General features: G+C 44.6%; 1 protein-coding gene across 1 annotated transcript in view; it reads right to left on the bottom strand.

Annotated features, from left to right (window-relative positions):
• LOC138568811 (uncharacterized) overlaps positions 1–20,939 on the bottom strand; it is a 317,549-nt gene that overhangs the window by 69,240 nt on the left and 227,370 nt on the right. Inside the window, exon 10 of the mRNA XM_069646582.1 lies at positions 16,478–16,719. Coding sequence (XP_069502683.1) covers positions 16,487–16,719 — 233 coding nt within the window. The 3' untranslated portion in view covers positions 16,478–16,486. The remainder of the gene's footprint in view (positions 1–16,477; positions 16,720–20,939) is intronic.

Raw genomic sequence — 20,939 nt, 5'->3', positions numbered from 1 at the left:
AGACTTATTTGAGGTACGCATCGCTAGAAGCGGTGCACAGAGTGAATAAGTCACAGCAGGTCCAATATTGTTGTTTAGACATTAGGTACGATTTACCTTGCGGCGTATCGCGTAACGCGTCAAGGATTCCAAGGAATCTTGGCCATTCAAAGCGGCGACGAGACGGGCGCGCTCCGTGCCACATTGCTGGGACGTCCTGGGGCTCGCCTGGCCTCACAGCTGTACAGCAGAGCGGCCCCCACCCTCGCAGGGGTGGGGCTATGTTCGCACAAAGCACTCTGATGCCCTCCTTTGGGGAGGTGGAGTTAGAGCGCGATGCGAGCAAAGCGCATTTACCTGCGCACGAAGGAGAATGCACACAGGCCCGGCAGTGATTAAATATATATAAGAATACATTAAGTAGCACGTGCTATGAGCGAAGGCTGTGATAAGCCCTGGCAGCAAGAATACATGCTGCGGACAACCCAGATCAGCTGATCTGACAGCTTGTAAGATCTGGGAATGGCACACATGGCCGTAAAACAGAGAGGAGCTCCTCTCACCATCATTGGGCCCCAGACAGACGGGCAAAGAGCCAGAAGGCCACAGATTGGAGAATAAAGATCACTGGTGCTAGCCACAAAAAAGAAATAATAATAATAATAAAAGAAGATAATATGAAAAAGACAATTATTACACGGGTAGAGGGAGAATTGATACCTCATACAAGACAATTGGCAAAACATCCTGGTCTCGGCAGCAGTGGGCGTGCAAAAGACACCTGACTCAGGTACCAGGCACACAGCACTCTAAGTCATGTCGGAATTTGAGTGGAATGAGGAGAAACAGCCTCTAGACCACAATGCCAGTTTTAAGGAAGTGCTGGGGAGCTCGTTGACAGATGCAGTGGCACAAGGGGTGAAACCCCTACAAGAAAGGCTGGAAACTCTGGAAAGTATGCTGAGCCAGCCCTGAGAGAGCACCAGAGATAGCAATAGCATGCCCACAGGACCCTCGAAAACAGGGCCTAAGGGGAGTAACGAGACCCGAAAGAGGAAAGCCTCTTCTGATGCCCAGGGTCGACCATACTGGGTGAAAGAGAAGACCCCAGAGGCAGTCGACACCTTTACAAAGCTGAAAGAAGTCTTCATGCAAAGGTCGACAGTGCCATGTCTCATGATCCCTTTCCCAGGGGAAGAAAATATGGATGGAGAAGACCAAGCCTCGGAAGAGGAGCCAGCAGAAGGCAAGCTATATTCCCACGAAGAGGAAGAGAAAGCAGAGTTTGAGTGGGTGGGATCCAGTGGCGGTAAAAGAGCCCGCAAAGAAAAACATCTGGCGAGGAGCCAGAAGAAATCACAGATATGTTTGACCCTGACAGTATCAGGAACCCTAGATCCTCTGAATGCCAGCCCTCCCCCTGAGTGACACAGTACATGGCCATCAGAATGAGGAAGGCCCTGGACAAAGAAGTGAGGCCGTGTCTTCGAGAGGAATACCCGTGTCCAGACCTCCCGGGAAAAGTGGCAGAGATGCCAGAATTTGACCCTAAGATGTTGACCTTCATTTCGAAGACCAACAAAGATCGGTGCAAAGGTATTGACAGGTCCTGGAGGAGCTACCAGGAAAAAGTGTTAGACCTATCAGTTCCCCTGGCCAAAATAATGGACCTGGTAGAGAGAACCAGAGTATGGGGGATGAAGTTGATCCCAAAGCCCTGGCTAACTGGGCCCACAGAGCGTTCTGCCTGCTAGGCAATACAAACTGCGCCATCTCTTCTGAAAGGAGGAGAGGATTGCTTCTGAAAATAGATTCAAAGTTAAGTGACCTAGTATCGTATGAAGCTAGCGAGGAAGCAAAAGGTCTGGCCGGTTTGCGCCTGCACGTATACTTCGCTGGAAAAAGCTCAGGCATCAATTAGGAAGATTTTCCCTGGCAGAATTTTTGCCAGGACCGGCCGCTATCGGGGTCGAGCAGCCGGTCGTTTCCAAGGAGGAAGAAGACCCCAGAATCCCAGAGCACAATACTGGGAGAATAAACAGCAGGACTCCTTCTTTCCAGCCAGAGGAATATTTCCGAGGGGGCACAGAGGAAGAGGAGCCGGCCGAGGCCAGAGCTTTACACGAGGTTCTTTCGCTATCAAAGTGTTCACGAAAGGGAGAGTGAGTTCATGTGTTCTTCTCAAAATGGATAACATCTCAGCGGTCAGGTATATAAACCACCTAGGAGGGATGAGATCCTGACTACTAGCAGAGCTACCAAAGGACTTTTGGCATTTTTGCCTGCAGTCAGGGACATCTGTGATGGCGGAATACCTGCCAGGCTCACTGAACGTAATGGCCGACTGGAACTCGCAATACCTGATGGACTCCAGCAACTGGAGGCTGGACACCGAGGTCTTTCAGACTCTGAATCAACTGTGTGGCCCAGTACGCACAGATCTGTTTGTGTCTCGCCTCAACGCGCAAACACCCAGCTACTTCAGCTGGAGGCTGGATACAGGTGCGCAAGGCACGGGCGCATTCCTCCAACAATGGACAGGAGAATTACGCGTTCCCTCCCTTGATGATGCTGAGTAGGCTCTTAGAGAAGAGTCGGAGGGAGAAGGCGGAGAATATCACAAGTATGGTTTCCAATGCTGCTGCAGTTGTCGGTGGACATACCTCGAGTCCGCCCGGACAGAGAACGGCTTTTCACAGGCCCAGTTGGGTCATCCCATCCTCTGAGAGTGAGAGGGACTTTCCCGCTAATAGCATGCAGAGTATCAGGAGACTCTGCACGCTGCCAGGCATTTTGGGGCAAGCTGCAGATCTCATTGCGGAATCGTGGGCACCATCCACTAGGAGGAGCTATGACGTGGCTTGGGCCAGCTGGTCGAACTGGTGTAGAGGAAGACATTTTCATCCCGTTTCGGGCCCTATAGTAGCTATATTGAACTTTCTAGCATATCTATTACAAGATGGGAAAGGGTTTCGGACCATAGGAGTATACAGGTCAGCCATTTCAGCTGGCCACTTACCGATTGGAGGAGTTCCAGCAGGGGAACATCCAGCAGTAGCCAGGCTGATAAGAGGGGTGAGATATAAAGCCCCTCCAGAGCCAAGGTATAATAAAGTTTGGGACGTGACAGTAGTATTGCGGCTACTGGAGAGCTGGCCAACAGACAGGTATCTGTCACTGAAGCAGCTGTCTGGCAAATTAGCTATGTTGTTATGCCTAGTATCCTGTAAGAGGGGGGCAGACGTCAAAGCGCTTGAGATTAACAGCAAGACGTTTTCAATAGTCAGAAGGACTAAGACAGGTACTACTATGGTCATTACCTGTATTTTCTGCGTAATCCCAAATGGTGTGTGGCAAGGTTTATCAAGGAATACGAGAACAGGACAGCGGGGTGCAGAGCGGCAGGCACTACACAGCTGTTAATTGCAAGCAGAAGGCCTTTTCAGGCAGTAGCGACAGCCACTATAGCAAGATTGTGGGTTAGAGAGGTGATGCAGATAGCAGGTATCGACCTAAATCTATATGGAGCACACTCAGTGAGAGGGGCAATGGCGTCCAGAGCATTCACAGCAGGGGTGTCTCTGCGGGCTGTTATGCAGGCAGTTGACTGGGCAAGTGATTATACATTTAAAGAGTTTTATTTCAAGCTGATCGAATGTTTCACGTCAAATGTATTGGGGAAGCTTTGAACAAGCATAATGCTCGCCTCCAGTCTTAACATAGAATAAAGATTACCCCTGCTAATAGAGCAGGGAGTATTCATTCTATTAAAGCCTAGGAGGTGAGCATTACATTCCCACCCTGTCATGTATTGTCTAGACTGTATGTAATAAACAATAGATACGGCAGAACAAGGACTCCACCCTGATATTGTTGTTTGTGTGATCTTAGGGGAAGAACAGAAGAACAATTGAAAGGGGAGGATCAAGGAGTGTCAAGGTCTCTTGGGAGCAGTCAGGTCAAGTGGAAGGCAGCTCCGTTGAGCATCCGTCAAGTTGAAGCAGTTCGCCCTGTTGGTGGGATGTTGATGAAAGGTTCAAGATGCAGTTCAGAGCCGTAAAAGAGAGGAGGAGTCCAGGGACAGAAAGAGTGTCATAGCTGGACTGGGCAAGATAGAACTACTGAGACATTGGGACTTGTATTTTCAAATGAAGAAAAGTGACATGAAGATACTTTTCAGTGTTATTGTGTGTGTTTTTGTTGAAACCGCTGAAGAGTAAAATATTTTTTTTTTTTTTTTTTTTTTTTTATTGGTTTAAATTCAAACCTTTAAAATATTTTATAACACATGTGAAACTTTAAAATTACATTGAGTGTTTCAGGTCCCCCCCAAATAGCCCCCTCTTTGTAGTCTTATATTTAAGCGTTACACCGCGTTTTCCTTAACACCTGGTGTACAGTTGGAATGGTGCCGACCTTTGATCACTCATTATTGTCTTTTAATCTCTCTTCTATCACTGCCAAGAAGGAGGTCAAAGGTATAATTAATTTCATGTCCAGCCCATTCCACATAGTCTGCCACCACTTGTCCGCGCATGCTGATAAATTATTGTCATTCCATCGTCCCAGGTGAATTGATCTTACATCTTTCAGAGCAGCGCAGAACAAGACTAAGTGTTTGAGAGATTCCAGCTCGTTTTTACACAACCGACAGGTTGGAGTCATATGTGCATTACCTGCCCAGTGTCCAATTCTGTCTTTAGTTTTCATTGCATTTAGCCTAAAGAGCATAAATGATCTTGCTTTTGGATTAGGAAAACGAGTTAGATATTTTTGGAGGATGCCGTATCCTCTTGCTTCAGCGGGACAATCTTTCATCGTTTTGACGTTGTTACGTTCACTGCATGTGTTTATCCAATCCTCACGCCATACTTTCTTTTTGGCCGCTGTGGGGTTTGTGAGTAAAGTTTCCAAGGTGATGTTATACATTGTTAACAACTCTTCGCAACGTCTTACCCATTGCGATAAGATGTCTGGCCCTTTAAACGCGGCATGATGAAAAATTTGAAATTGGAGGATTCCTTCCTCTACTCTCGTTTTCCGAAACAATGAGAGTTGATTCCAGCATATCTTGGCGTGTAATGATGTTAAGGCTAGTTCATAACGTAAACAAACTGTAGCAAGTCCAGGCGGAAGGCTTAGTGCTTTGGTCCAGAACATATGTTCTAACACGGCCCAGTGAGTTGACGGACAGCCAAATGCATTTTCGGCTCCATATGCCAGAATTGGAGCCACTTTCTGTATGTAGAAATTACGAAGTGGTTGCAGTGAAAAGCGCCCATATTTTTTGTGTATCACAAGGCCTTGGCAGGCCAACTGGCCACACTTTCGCTTAGAATCTGCTACCCATGGTTCATCGCAGATGCTAGAATTCAAAATCATGCCCAGATATTTCACGCTTTTGGACAGTTGCAGTGTCTCGTGATTTAGGTGCCATGTCTGTCTTGAGCCCTTTTGTTGCCAGCTTGTTTTTAGATTCTCAAAGATCAATATTTCAGTTTTTGTAGTATTGATCTTTAGCTTGTTCTGACATACATAGTTGTGAACTGCTTCCAATTTTCGTTGGAGCCCTATTGGGGTTAGATCTAATATTACCAAATCGTCGGCGTATAGTAACCAACCTATCTTCAAGGAATTTAGTTTTGGTGGAAATGATCTCACAGATTGAATTGTGGCTCCGATGTCAGAGATAAAGAGGCTAAAGATAGCTGCTGCTAGAGGACATCCCTGCTTAACCCCTTTGTGCGTCATAATTTGGGTTGACAGGGTCCCAAGTCGGTCAAGTCTAATGGAAATTGAGGTATCCTTATGAAGTTCTTTTATGGCTGCAAGTAGTCCTGGAGGACAGGCCCACGTTTCTAGCTTTTGCCACAAGATTTCTCTGTCGACCATATCAAAGGCCATAGAGAAATCAACAAAGGCCAAGTACACTTTCGTATTTGTTCTAAGGGCTTCCATTTTCAACAAGTTTAGCACAAGCAGGTTCAGTGAGCAGCCAACTGATTTTACAAAACCTGCCTGTCGTAAGTCCACTATATTTGTTGTTTTTGCCCAAGCAACCAGTTTCCTGTGCAATAATGAAGAGAAAATCTTACCCAAAACGTCAAGTAAGGCCACTGGTCTGTAGTTCTTTGGTAATAATCTATTACCTTTCTTAAATATTGGTACGATTATTCCAGTCTTCCACGAGGCCGGTACTTGCTTTTGGGAATTAATTCTCGCAAATAATTCGCAGCAAAAGTCAGCCCACAAGTCCGGAAATTGTTTAATCATACAGTTCGACAACCCATCAGGGCCAGGTGCCCGGGAGTTTTTTGCTCTCACGATTGACTCATAGATATCTTCTTTTGAGAACTGTAGATTCCATGATGTTATGTCAGGGGGTAACTTATTTGGCTCAAGATCTTTGTGGTACAAGGCTGTGAAGTGATTCACCCACTCTTTTTCTGGCACTGGACATGCTTGCAGGACGAATTGAGGCGCTTCCAAGCTGTTGATTGTGCGCCAGAATTCCCCACTGTCTTTTTTCATTAGTATCGTCATCATCGCTTCTGCGTCATTTTGGTGTATAATCGCTCGATGGCTTTTAATCCAGTTCTTATAGGATTGTCTCACTACTTTGTTTTTCCTTTTTATTTCGTCAGCTGGCCCTTGGTTATTTTTGCGAATTTCAGCTCTCATCATTCTCTTACATTGTTATATCATGATGTCAAAGGTGTGTTTTTTTTGGGAGGACCAGTTTTTCATTCCAATGTTTTTTGTTTTAAATTGCGACAACATTGGGACGTAGTCGATCTCCTTCCCTAGTGACTTGAAATGGTTACATATCGTGGATACTTCCTCTTCCTTCAACCTTAAGCGCCGACGGTTTGGTTCCACCAATATTTTTGTGCACCATGTTTCCCTCTCTACGCATCCAGAGTCTTGGAATTTTAATTCCAACATGTCATGGTCGCTGTTGTCCATTGTTTGAATTTTCAATGATTTGATTTTCTCATGTATGGTGTTCGACACAAATATATAATCGATGGTGGAACTTTGGCCCTCTCGCTTCCACGTTGGCTTCGGCGGGATATCCCCTTGTGTACAGCCATTTAGCATTGTGAGACCCCTCACTTCTAATTCGTCATTCCATGTTTTAGCAAGCTGACGTTTAAGGGAGCTCTGTGGGTTGAAGAAGTCGATGTTCAAGTCTCCACAGACAATAACGTCACTTCCAGAGCTTGATTCTAGCAAGTTGTCAAGGATTGTGGTGACCTGATCTATAAAAAGCTGGGTCCCAGTTCGTTGGTGGTTCCAATACAGATTAATAATATGGATCACGTCACGAGCCTTTATAGCAGTGACAGAATTTCCTATCTCACAGACCTGGATGTATGAGGTGTAATTACTTGCTTTTAACAACCGGTATCCCGAGGACCGGTTAATCATTGTCAATAGTCCAGCTAATGGACGGCCTTTCTCAGCTTTAAAGGCTGGATTCAAGGCACATTCAAAGCCTGTGATGGTCGGTAATTCACACATCCAGGTTTCCTGCAGGCAGATCAGTTGTAAGTCATTGAACCATTTGTTGTCGCGGAGATGTGTGAAACCTCGTGTGTTCCATGAAGCAAAGCTACATTCCTTAATTATGTTAAGCTTTGGGCGTTAACTGATGGATTTCGTGTTTAATGCAGATGACATCCAGTTCCAATCTTCTCCTTGACTATCCGCTGTTTGTTTGTTTAGATGTAGCAAGGTTAATTTTGCGGATGACTTCTCATTGTCTATGGTGATTTTAATTTTTTCCATGGGCTCTGTTCTATTATTTAGATTCTGCTTTCCCATCACCGGTCTATTCAGAGCTGCCCCTGTGAGATTCGTCTTTCGTACCAATTCCCCCTTGTCGCAATGTGGTTGCCATCTTGGGGCCATTTGATCGCTGTTTCTCAGAGTCTCTGCTGTCAGGGCTAAGTTTTTACCACATCGCAGAGACTCCCCTTCATGGTGTTCTTTCTCATTTTCTTTACCACAACGTTCAGGGTCCAACACTCTATAGGTATCAAATCCCAGTGACAACAGTTCTTCATCTGCGTCAAGAATTACATTTGCGATTAAGGTCGAGTTTAGGTGAATTATGACCCTGTCAGTACACAATTCGTCTGGGAATTCAATGATTTTTAGATCTTTCGATTCGAGCGCACGGAGTCGCGGGACGTGATGTAACAGCCTTAGCACGTTCATTCGGTTCAGTATGAGATTATCGTCAATACCCTCAAGCCGTTCTAGCATTAATTTAACCGTGTATGATGGTTTCACAGGACGTGTTAGTAGATGTTGAGTCCTGAGTTTCTGACTTTCCTTCAATGGTTCCGAACGGTTTAACTCCAGAGACAAAAATTTGGGTACTTTAGTTTTTGGCTGAAGACTTGCCACCGACACAATGTCTTCCTCCAAGTTTATCTCATTTGGTATACAGTTTTGTGAGCCAACAGCAAGCGGGGAGTTTGCCAGTTTTTTGAGCAGTTGTCTTTCTCTTTTTTCCTGAAGTGTGATGAATTCAGGGCTCTTGGGTTCCCTCGTCACATCCAACGGCTTAGCCTCACAGGGAATTATCTCGCACATTCTTCCTTTGACTTCCTGTCTTCTGTTATCTACTAAAGCTTGCTGCTTTTGGGTCTCGTCCGAAGTCTGGTTACATTGACTGAGTTTTTGTTCCATTGGGACTCCATTGACGCTTTGAGTGGCTCTTTGTTCTACGCCGGCTTTCACTGCTTCATCGTCTTCCACAGCTATGTCTTCATAGACTGACAGTTCCATTAGATCCGCCTGTATTACCAGGTCTTCTTCGTTTTGCACACTCTCTTTAGATTTTTCAGTTCTCCTCTTGTTCAGGCTGGATAATTTCCATCTCTTTGATTGTTTCAGCTAATTTTAGACTTGAAAAAATAGCTTTATCAACCAAATTAAGCGTATTCAAATTTCGCAGAAATTTTCGAGCCCCTTTTTGATTTGATTTCTTTCGGGCAGGCATGTTTTTCGGTTTTTTTGTTTGAGTAGAATTTAACTTTGTATTCGTCTTTTTTGTGGTTTGAACTTCTGTCTCCGAATTACCAAAGATCAGAAATAATGCTGCTGATTTCGGAATTATAAGTGGTATGGTTTGTTGAGTGACAGCCGAGTCAACAATCTTCTGTCTGGCAAGTGAGCTCGATGGAGATTGTAAATCCGCCAGGGCTGGGTTTAATGCGTTTTGGGTCTGTAAGAAGGCAGAATTGAACGAAATTTCAAGCAGATTACTTTGACTATCACTTTTCTCATTTAGGTTGTTAACCATCGCCGGATTTCTCACCTCCGGCACTGTCCCTGGAGCCACTGAACTGGTTTCTTCGGTAACCAGATCAATCACTTCTGTTTGTGGAGTTTCCATTGGCGTGGTAACTTTGGGAGTACAGTTGTAGGCTTGAGTCATCTGTGTTTGAGAATCAGACGTCCTTATTCTTTTTGCAGGTTTCTCTGTGATTGTAAGGTTTGAGCTCACCGCTTTATTGCCTAAGTCTTTCTGCTTTTCATCAGGATTCCTCACTTCACATTTGTGCATTCCATGTGATTTATGGAACAAGGATAGCGCTTCTTTGGCTACTTCTGCAAATAGTTTTTTATCGATCGTATCATTCTGTTTGTCCTCCCTCAGTGCTTGCATACCCGAGACTATTTGTTTGATCACTTCGTTTTGTTTATGGCCATCCATCCCTTGGTTTGTCTCTAAATGAACCAATTTTGAGTTCATCAATGCTAATAGCGTTGTAACATCCTTCAAGTTATCATTCAATGTTTCATATAGTTTAGTGAATGGAGTAAGAGAAATTGCCATTGCAGAAGTTAACGCTGTTAGTAAGTCATTCGTGGGCACATGGACACACGGGGCAGTGTGTTTACTTTGCGTTGACTGTTGTGTCTCATATATATTTTGTCTAGCCCTTACACCCCCTCTCCTTATTTTAGGGAATGGGCGTTCACCAATTGAAGAGTCTGTTGATTCAGACTCTCTTGATGAATCATCACTGCGGGAAGTCAAACTTCTACTTATTGACGTCTTTTTGCGTTTAGGTGAACCAGATTGATGGTAAGTAGGTACCCTTTTTTGGGAATCAGCCACAAGTTCCCCCTGTGAGTGGACTGAACTGCCAGGGGATGCATTCACTCTTGATTTATGTCTTTTATAGTTTGCGGAACCCCAAATGTCTTGGTTGATATCAGTGACATATGCACAGTGTCTTTTCTGAGCAATTTTCTGTACAGAAGCAGTTGTTGGCGTAGAAACTACCGATCGATCAAGGGTTCTAGATTTGTTCAGGGATATCAAATTTTGTAACACAGCTGAAACCACTTCAAGTGAGTTTCTTTTGTCAGTGGTCACGGAAGTGAATGGCATTTCCGTCTCATACTGTGTGAGTCGCTGCTGTCCTGTTTTATTTAATTGAAAACAATTTTTTGACGTGTCTGGGCTGGGCGCCTTGTGGCTCTCCCTTGCAACACAACAAATGTCAGATGTAGTGTCATGCAACTTATTGAGCAAATTGTATTTTGTGGCGGAATCCGCCAGAAACGGTGAAACATAAAGTGCACTCACCCCAGGGACTGCACCACTCTCAGGCGTCCGACTATGGAAGGCACTGGAAGGCTCGACTCGAGGGGTCACACCGGCGCTCACCTCCAGAGCAGCCGACCGAAGCCGCGCAACATCCTCTCCACTCGCCACTTCCGCGGACGCGCCGCGCCCCGCGGCCTCCGGGCGCTCCCCCTGCCCGCGCACGTCATCACTCGTCGCCGCACCCAACGCATCCAGCGCAGGCGCAGCGTCCCTCGCCACAGCATCGTCCCTTGCCGTGGCCGTGCCAGCGTCGCCCACGACGGCGACGAGTCCACCGCGTCCACGCGAGACTCTAACACTCGGTAGGTTACTGTCTCTACCACACGTTAAGTTAGTTCCCACAACGCACTTTGCAACAAGTGCGTCGAGAGTAATCGCTCCGGTCGCTTCCATCTGTTGAGCCGGGCATGAAGTCACGGCGACCGGGGAGATGGATTTTGATTGTGTATGGGAACAAGGAAGTGTCTCTTTGCCTAGGTTTTCCGCTTCCCTCTCCTCTTCCTTCTCTAAGGGATCAAACACCTCTTCCAAGAGTTCTGAGTTTGGATCTATCATAGCGCAATCTATGAACTGTGTTTTGTCACTTGTTGAGCCACATGAATAATATTCACTTTGTTGTGTAGTCTTTAACCCTTTTTCATGCGCAGCATCAACATTTGCCGCCCTTTTCACTTGGGCTCTTGTCCTTGAGATTGAGGATTGGTAGGAGGACCTTAGATTGATTGGGTCCATTACTCCACTGGAAAACAGGGGAGCAGTCTATTATAGCGCCTCACGCCGCTCGCCAAACAGCAAACAGCAGTGTCCTCAGCCCTTCGCACTCAGGGCTTAGCGCCACAAGGGCGGAAGAGGCGGCCTCAAGTACCCAACTGCCTGGGTCAGGTGACACCAGCAGGCAGGCAGTTAAAGGTACGGCACACGCACCTCTCCTTCTCTTTCCTCTTCTCTTCTTCAGATAATTCAAACAATGTAGACGCTCGCAAACAGCAAACAGCAGTGTCCTCAGCCCTTCGCACTCAGGGCTTAGCGCCACAAGGGCGGAAGAGGCGGCCTCAAGTACCCAACTGCCTGGGTCAGGTGACACCAGCAGGCAGGCAGTTAAAGGTACGGCACACACACCTCTCCTTCTCTTTCCTCTTCTCTTCTTCAGATAATTCAAACAATGTAGACGCTCGCAAAACAGCAAACAGCAGTGTCCTCAGCCCTTCGCACGCAAGAGTAAAATAAAGGAAGTTGAAGCATAATGCTTGCCACCTAGTCTTTACTATAATGAATACTCCCTGCACTATTAGCAGGGGTAATCTTTATTAGCTATCTTAATGTTCTTTGATTCTGTGCCCTGCAGGTTACATAGTGTTTTCAATACGTAGTCAACCTAGGAAGCTACATCACTAGTATGAGGAACCTTTGACCTGTTAGTTACATGTAGATCTCTGCCACATCTGCTCATCCAACTGAGCGATATGAAATTCCTGCTTGTCCTAAACTTATTGAAAATGGAAGCACTGCGTACAAACACCAAAATCTATCTTGCATTTGTGGACTTTTCATGCGCCTTTGATATGATCGACCGAGAGCTACTCTGGCAAAGGTTAGGGCAATGTGGATGCCCTGCTGGCTTAACAGATTAATAGAGGCTATTAAAGTACTCCACACAGATACATCCATCACTATCCGTTTGGACCAGTCAGGCTCCTTATCTTCACAGATCAAGACTCATAAGGAGGTTAAACAAGGTTGCCCATTGGCAGCTGCAATCTTTAGTCTTTTTATCTCAGATATCGGTGATGCAATATCTGCAGTGAGGGCTTTTCCACCTAAGCTCCACTCCTCACCAATAAATTGGATGCTGTATGCTGACGACCTTGTCATTTTGGATTTAACCCCGATTGGTTTACAACGCAAACTTGAAGCCGTCCAAAAGTATGTGAATTCAAACAACCTGAATATCAATGCACAAAGAGCGAAATACTGGTGTTTCACAATTTAAGTGTTACACAGAACTCAACGGAGTCAAAATTTGTGTGGAAACTTGGGCAAGACAAACTATGCTTATCAAAAAGCGTGAAGTACTTGGGCATGATATTAAATTCAAGCATTTGCGACGATCCATGGATTTGTGAGTCAAAGAGGAAATGTGGCCAGTTAGCATGTCAGGGTCTTTTACTACATAGAAAATTCGGTAGATTCTCCATGCGACCTTTGAGAAACCTTTATGAGCATAAAGTGTCGCCAATCCTTACATACGGTGCAGAAAACGCTTTCGGATGCTCACCAAATCATTGGGCATCTCTTGAGCACATGTTCTGGTCTAAAGACTTAAGCTTACCAATTGGAATTGCGACAGCATGCATAAGGTACGAACGGGCGCTAATTTCGTTGCATGCTCGGATTATCTGGAACCAATTGGCCTTATATCGGAAATCCAGAGCTCAGGAAAAAATTCTGCAATTTCGTATATTTCACAATGTGTCCTCGAGTGGAACTGATATTGTCTCTTTATGGACAAAACATTGTGAAGACCTTTTACTTGCATACAATATTAGCCTGGACACACTGCATTCAAATCCCACGGCAGCAAAAGTAAAGATCTGGCGAGCAGATTGGGAAGCGACATGCAGGGAGCACCTCGTGGCTAGAGAAATGTCTAACTGACCTGCGGAAGCAAGAGGCTTTAATGTGCTACAAAAATATCTGCTCTTATTTCCAAGTCCGAAAGCCCGTAGACTCTTTATGCTGTTCCGCCTAAATGCCCTTAAAACCAAAGAGCGGCACAACCACTGGGCATGCAATGCAGGAGTGAATCTCTCCTGTCGGTTTTGCAATAAAGAAGTGGAATCACTTAAACATCTTGTGTTGTTCTGCTCGGAGCTAAAAGATGTCCGCTCAATTCACCTGGGCCGTTGGAATGATGAGCATCAATTTGTGAGTGCAGAAGAATGGTGGACGAGAATGTGTAACGGATCTGACATGAAACTAATCTTGCCACTAACATCTTTTTTGGCCTCAATTAAAGAGAGATTAAACATGGGTGTCCAGCACCAAACAGATCAGCCCCAAACAAAGACTTGTGGAGTCATGGATGATGAATAGGCTGGAGCTTAAAGACAATGGAGGAAGGGAGGGAGGAGGTGTTTGGGGTTTTGTAATTGGGTTGATGGATGTGATTGTTTTGTCTAATATTTTAAAGGTTTGAATTTAAACCAATAAAATTAAATAAAAAAAATAAAAAAAGATATGAAATTCCTTGACACATTTTCTCAACGCTCTCTTTTAGCACTTTAAACTATCCACCCCGATAACTAACAAAATCAGAAAGAAAATCCTTTCTCTCCTATTCTTCAACAATCCCAGTATGCTGCAACGGCAACTTAACTTAGTTTCCAGACTGTTTCTACTCTTACACTAGGAATATGTTGTTTGATGCATTGTTAAATAGAGCAGGATAGTTCAAGTTCTCCAGTTGTCCCTTATATGTGAGTAGGTCATTCAGTTCTGTTTTTTATTTTTCATTCTTGTACGTTTAGTTCTGCTAGAAATGCATGCCTGGGCTACTTCGGGTTACTGTTTGCAGCAGGGTCTTCGTCCCTCAGACCCTCATATGTTCCCCACTGGTCATGGGTCCAGTGGGACTTGGATTCCACCAGATCAATGTTATCTGTCAGGTACTGGGTTGACGTCTCTCTCTGGTTGGTACTGCTGGCTTAATGTTTCCTTTTATGGATGGCATCAAACTTTAGAGTTCTCAGGCTTTCGCCGTGGATGCCGTGAAAACTTTGGCATGTCAGTCAAGGTGGGGTGCTACGGAGAACCACTTGGGATATTGATAGTCAGGTCTTTCTGAGGTTCTGCAAGATAGCTGTTCCTATGTACCCTTGAGTTGGAGCTTTTTCATCTTTCTTTTACTCTTGGGTGTTCCCAGGTTCTTCATAGCGTCCTTCTTCGTATGTTCTGGAAGATTGTCAGCAAGTCCAAAGTAAAGATGTGATTTCACACACTGCAGAAACAGAGTTTGATAACTTATAGGTCCAGTGATGGCGAATCCGCAGTTAGACCCTCTCCAGACCCTTTTTGGCATCTTACAAATTGCTAGGATCCAGGGAATCAGGAAATCAGGATGACTGCTCCATGAGTTTCTGTGTTCACACGGTTTATTGGAAATTTCTGTGGCGCACAGATCTTCACAGGAGAAGCAGGAAGTGTTGTTATCTTGACCTTTTTGGACTGATTGCTTCCAGCCCAAGAAAACCTCAGCACAGGGTGGGACACCAGTTCTTCAAGTGGGGGTCAACAATAGAAGGGTTTCCTATGGATCTCTCACTCATTTGCCTAAAGTGAACCATAGGGTGGAAACTCCCAAAACAGTCTGGCGGGAATGTAGCAGTGGGAGGCCTGCTGTTTCCAGGGCTGTCAAATCATACAAGGATTATACATGAGCCTGATATGAGATAGGTTTCCCAACAGGTCTTTATTAGGGTTATAAGGACAAACAAAATCAATTCTCTTAGGGTGCAATAAGGAACATAAAGGTAATTCAAACATAGGATGGCTGCACCCCAAGCACACATCAATGTCTCTTGGGAAAGTTCAAGAACAATCAAAAGCAGAAGTTCTCTGCTTTCTCTTTAAGGCCCAGTCTTGGTCCTCTCTGGAAGCTTTAAGAATCACATTAAACATAAATAATTCTAAGTAAACAATGTCTCTAACAATCTTGCCTTTCTGGTCTGTATCAATATCTCAATTTCAGATCATCTCCTTGGTGATGTTCTTGTGCAGCTGCCTGCTTTTTGATCTATCTCAGTGCTTACAAGTAGATGGCCTTTCCCTGATGCCACTACGCTGTTTCTGGACAAGGCCTGCAAATAGCGATGCCATAGGCTTCATTTATGCCTTGCTAATTCATTGGCAGCATGTGTTCTGGTATGCTCAGCATTCTCAGAACCTATAGCGGGAGTGGGTAACTGCTACTCACCATATTGTGAGAGAGGGAAGGAGTAGAGACAGTAGATAGTCCTAGCACTGCATAAGGTACTACCACTGAATAGCTCTATGGAGGACCCACACCTCTGCACAAAACATAGGAACAATAATTATAACAGACTGCAATATGCAATGGGAAGGGTTATGGGCCACAGTCCATGAAAGACGAGGGGGTAGGATAGGAGACTGCCACTAACCAACACTACTAAAAAGCTCATCTTTCCACATACACCTCTCAAACCCAAGCAGACCTACACAAGCATATCTACACAATTGGTAATTTAAGCACCCAAAAGTACTCAAGCAATTAAACAATTCCTAACACACCTATTTCCATTCTACATCGGTGTTCATATAAAATTTAAATAGCAATCTGCTTATTTGACATAATCGGCATATGTTTTCGGTCGTCGTAAAAGCTACAGATGAGCCCAAAAACTTAATGCGAACTTCTTCAGGATGTGAGTAGGTTAAAAATAAAACCTGCCCGATGTGAAAAGGTGGAAGATGACGTCTGGCTTGAAATTACGGATAAACAAATAATACAACTTAAAATGGTTTCAGTCTCTAGTTTTAACGACACAGAAAAACTTGCGTATGCAATCAAAAATGTGTATACTTGCTGGTACTCACCGCCAAAGAACAATATTGGGGGTAGTGTCAACACAGGAATGAATCCTCAGCCCTTCTGTGGTACAAGTGACAGTGACACTGTGACAGTGACAGTGACACAACATTTGGGCATTACGTCGTAACGGAAGACATCTTTACATTATTATTTCAAATGAACAGACCCCATCATAAAAAAATACTAGTTTGAAAATGTACTCTTTCTCAAATTCTCATTAGATGAATGCAAAATAACGACATAACTCTGTTACTCACCTCCACAAATTAAGCCATTGACTCTGTCACAACGAAAGTTGTAACATTCGCAAAAAAGTCCGGAGTAGATTTCATTAGGATTATCCCTCTTTTTGCAAGAGCATGGCCCACAGATGCATTCCCCATTATTGCTGCAGATTTGAGAAGAGTGTGGTTGGATGCATGAAGCCACCATATCGTCTTCGTTCGCATCTTCCTCAGTGTCACATTCACACCATATGCCCACACGTCCCTTGTTGCACCTAAAGTATAAAATAGAAAGTGAAACAACACATAACCATGAAATAAAATGCATGCATCTTGAATATACAACAGCAGCTCTTCTTAAGACTGCACCTCGCATTGCTACCCTTGCTATTTATCAGGGCCCAGATCACTGTCCTCTCAGCGCTGCCTGAATATATTGTAATCTAAGGCTGGGTGAATCTCCAGAACCGTCTCGCACTATTCCCCGCAGGTTCAATCCACGGATTTGGATGAACCCGTGGGCGACCGCCAAAGAAATGTAACGTCTGAATTTCTGTCAGGAGGTCAGAAGAGGGTGGGAATTCCCTACGCAGATGCAGATTCGGGCATCGTGTGGTGATTCACTCCACGCTTTCATAGTGACATCGAATGTGGTCTCAGGCAGAAAACGAGTTTGGAAGCCTAGCTAAAGAACCAGGAAATTCCTGTTTCTTTTTTGGGTTTTATTTGACAGCAGGAAGGTGAAGAAGGACCAATCCGCATCAGGAGTTGGAGAAAGAGGGAGATTTTTAGGGGTTAAAAAAGTTTTTTTTGTTTAAGGAACTGAGGCCTCATTTTGAATTTGGCAGTAATTTCAGCAGTAAAACTCCTGAATTACTCCAAAACTCGTTTACCCTTCTACCACTCAGTACCGCAGGCTTACCGCGGGATTATGAGGGGTGGCAGCAGCCCCGTTTCCTGGCCTGGCCCGAGCAGGTGACAGCCCGGGGTGCAGAGCTAAATAGCTCAGGGGGTGGCCGCAGGAAGGTGCTGGTGGGCGCAGGAAGGGGCACACCCAGAAAGCTGCCATGAAGGTCGAGGTCCAAGGTGGATAAACAAGGGAGATAGGCAGGGTAACTTCAGCGCCCGGTCGGCGAGTGCAGTGAGGGCTGGACAAAATGGCTGTTAGCACCTTTTTGCCAGCATGAGGGACACTGGCACCACATCCTCAGCCCACCGGGGCATCAAAGGGATGCTGCCAGGATATGCTAATGGGGGATGTCCTCTCAAGAAGTTACAGGGGGGTGGGCAGTGCAGAGACGCCCAATAGAAATTAAAAGAATAACGATACGATACACTGTCTAAAGGCGGCTACATCAAATCCTTTGCGATGGGAGATACTCTTTCAAGTGAGGCAGCACTGATTGAAATGCATGAATGCATTTAACATCCTTCGTGTACAGGTAAGGCAGACAAAACGGTTGCAAAATAAATCTGTCTGGCCTTTTGTAGAGTCAACATCTGTAAAGAGAATGGATTTTCTTCATTTCAGTTTTCAAGCCCCTTTCTTTCTACCTCGTTCAGTTTCTGCTTTTGCCTCTGTTTCTGCTTTTGCCTCTGGCATTTCCTTTGGTGGTCTTTTTGATAAATATTGCAAATGAAACGCGATAACCCGTTCAGTTCCATGTTTTCTGCAGACATAGAAAAATCTTTTAGTGGTTAAAATTGTCCACTTGAAGGCATGACTGCGCCGAAGTATTTAATGACATATATGATTTGTTATTCAGGCCGCAATAGTGCTGCACAATTATATAATTTGCATGGCATTAGTGATCTAAATTACATATTTCGGGTAACAGATTCTGCTCTCCTATTAATTTTAGCCTCTAAGGTAATTCGCAGCTGCAGTGACTGGTTATTTACTGAAGGTGCATACAGAGCTAATATTTGGCCTGAAGGCATGCTTTTTGTGCAGTCATGACCAAAATTGAACAATGGCAAATGTTGGGTGGCAGTGGGAAACTGAGCTGTTTAGTGTGGGGTGCATTCAAAGGCCCGAAACAGAAGCCCCTCTCACATGAACAGCAGGATTTTAAACACTGAAACAAAAACAGCTTGGTCTTTGTTTTTTTTAAAAGTACAATTGAAGAGCCATGTGGAAAAGGGGCCTTCCTGTCATTACCAAAGGAAAAGCAGCGTTCTAATTCACAAAAGAAGGAGGAATCAAAGATCCCTTTCACATGGAAAACAGGATGTTTGAACAGTGGTACAAAAATGGCTGGCACAGGTGTGTGCAAATAAAAGCAGTTTAAATGTGAAAATGTATCACTGCTCACAGAAAAGGAAAAGACACGATGTGCAGGTTGACAAAAAGCAATGTACAAAACATCAGTGACATTTGAAAAGCCACTTTGTTTTCATGGGAAAATGTCAGTCCAAGACAAACCCTCCCTCCCAGTCTGGATGTCACATCTCCCATTTAATGACCAACTGCAATAAAGTGTCCTGCTAAAGGTGCCGAAAATCAGTGTTCTTCAGACGTGCTGGCTCTGAAAGCATTGACTGCAGGAGAAGTTCCCCCTGGCTGGAGCATGACTAATATGTGTGAAAATGGGGGCAGCAACTTCAAAGAGCAAGCTTCCAACACAAAGAGACTGATAAATAAAACTCTGGGTACAGGCTGACCCAGTGAAAACAAATGGCCAGAAAGGCAGGAGAATTGTAATTTGTCTCACATGAGGATTCACAATTAATTTAAAAGGACTATCATCATTTAGGACTTTTTCTCAGCAATCATAGGGTGGATTTTCTTCATCTAAGTACCATTTTTAATGTAATTTCTAGGTGAAATTTTGGAGATATAAAATTCATCCACCTGCGACTCATGTAAATGTAATGGCTATCTTAGATGTGTTTCTGGCTAATCTGAACATGTTCCAAATGTGAGAGTTGCTGAGCGGGTGGAGAATAAAATTAGGGATATGGGTAATGCATTACATATTCATAACTGTTATGCTTTTTATGGAAATGGCAGAAATGTGCCACATGGCCGTACTACATGGTACAGACCTGGTGGTCAGCTTATCTAATTCCTCATGATTAGCTGAATCAGAAAATATGTATATTATGGCAGTTGCTAGTAAAATTTTGAAGTTGTGATATAGAACTAGTTTTTGCCAAAACATTGAAAGAAAAAATGGCGATTACAAATGAAAATTACCATATGTTACTCCAGACCCTTAAACTAATCCTGACTTGGAGGCGCGTGGGGTGGGGGCATTCTAATGTTTCGTCCTGGGCACCAAGTTGGCTAGAAACTACCCTGTGTGATAGGGCAATATAAATCCCCATTTTTGTATTTGATCTGACTACATGGGGATTTTGGTAGGATTACCGCCAGCTGTAATTCTGATGCCGTAATTCTGCCTATTTCTGGATGTAAAGTAGAGGATTCATCTCCAGCTCTCTTTGCTGGAGATAAATCTGCCACTTTATCTCCAAACTCAGAATTCAGAGGTGCAGTAGACAAGGCGGTAATTCTGTTGTGGCACAAAAAAGTTGCAGTAATGGAATTACAGCAACTTTTTTCACACACCGTTAAACTCATAATGAGGCCCTACAGTGTGTTATTTTTGATTTCAGAGCTTTTGCTTTAAGATACGGCATCTTATTTCTTACTTTGTTTTGTGTGCCAGGCATATAGGCAGTTTATTTAGGTAGCCATTTCTTTTGTTAGTTAAGTAATCCTTTTTTTGTGTTCTGACTTGAATTTGAAAACGTTGCAACTTAAGTGAGGCAAACCTTTCTTACTCTGGACAGTTTATTTGGGAAGCCAGTTTTTTTCCTCTTTGGGAACCTTTGATAGTTTACACATGCTTTTTTATTTTTTTTACAGAAAAACCTCTATTTTGTTTAGGAAAATGGCAGGGATGCAGGGGGAGAATCTGATATGGTGCAGTCTGTGCAGGAGGAGTACAGTGATCTGAATCCAGTGGCGTGGCTCTCTTATCCTCCTGCTTAGAATCAGAAGAGAGTGAGGCACAGTTTATGAGCATTCTTGGGGAGAGGCACGCAAACAGTTGGCTCCCTTCAGCAGATGTTGCTGCTGAGAGGCAATACCTCAGGTGCCAGGAGGAAGAGAGCCAGTACGGCGCGGTCAGGAGGCTGCACCACGCCCAGTAAGGGTTCGAGGATGGGCCAGACTCCCTCTGAAAGTACAGAGAGGGCAGGATAACACCTCCCATTTTGCCACAATCTTCTTGGCCTGGGATTACTCTAAAAGGTGCACTCTGGGGTAACAGCATCATAGGCTAAATCTGTGGAATGCACCTTGTGGCCGGGTCAAAGACCGCTAGGAGGAGGAACATCTCTGCTACCCATTTTCTGGCTTCTCCTGATCCACATGCAGCACTAGCACTGGGATGCGTATGACAAGTTCCACCCTCCACAACCCCATACCAGTGATGACGATGACACTGAAGAAGGGACCTCCCAGGAGGGCACAGGGGAATGGCAA

The sequence above is a fragment of the Ambystoma mexicanum genome, chromosome 2q (assembly GCF_040938575.1).
Source record: "Ambystoma mexicanum isolate Mex_15411 chromosome 2q, UKY_AmexF1_1, whole genome shotgun sequence".
Lineage (NCBI taxonomy): Eukaryota > Metazoa > Chordata > Amphibia > Caudata > Ambystomatidae > Ambystoma > Ambystoma mexicanum.
The sequence above is the reverse complement of the archived record's forward strand: the minus strand, read 5'-3'. Positions and strand labels throughout refer to the sequence as shown.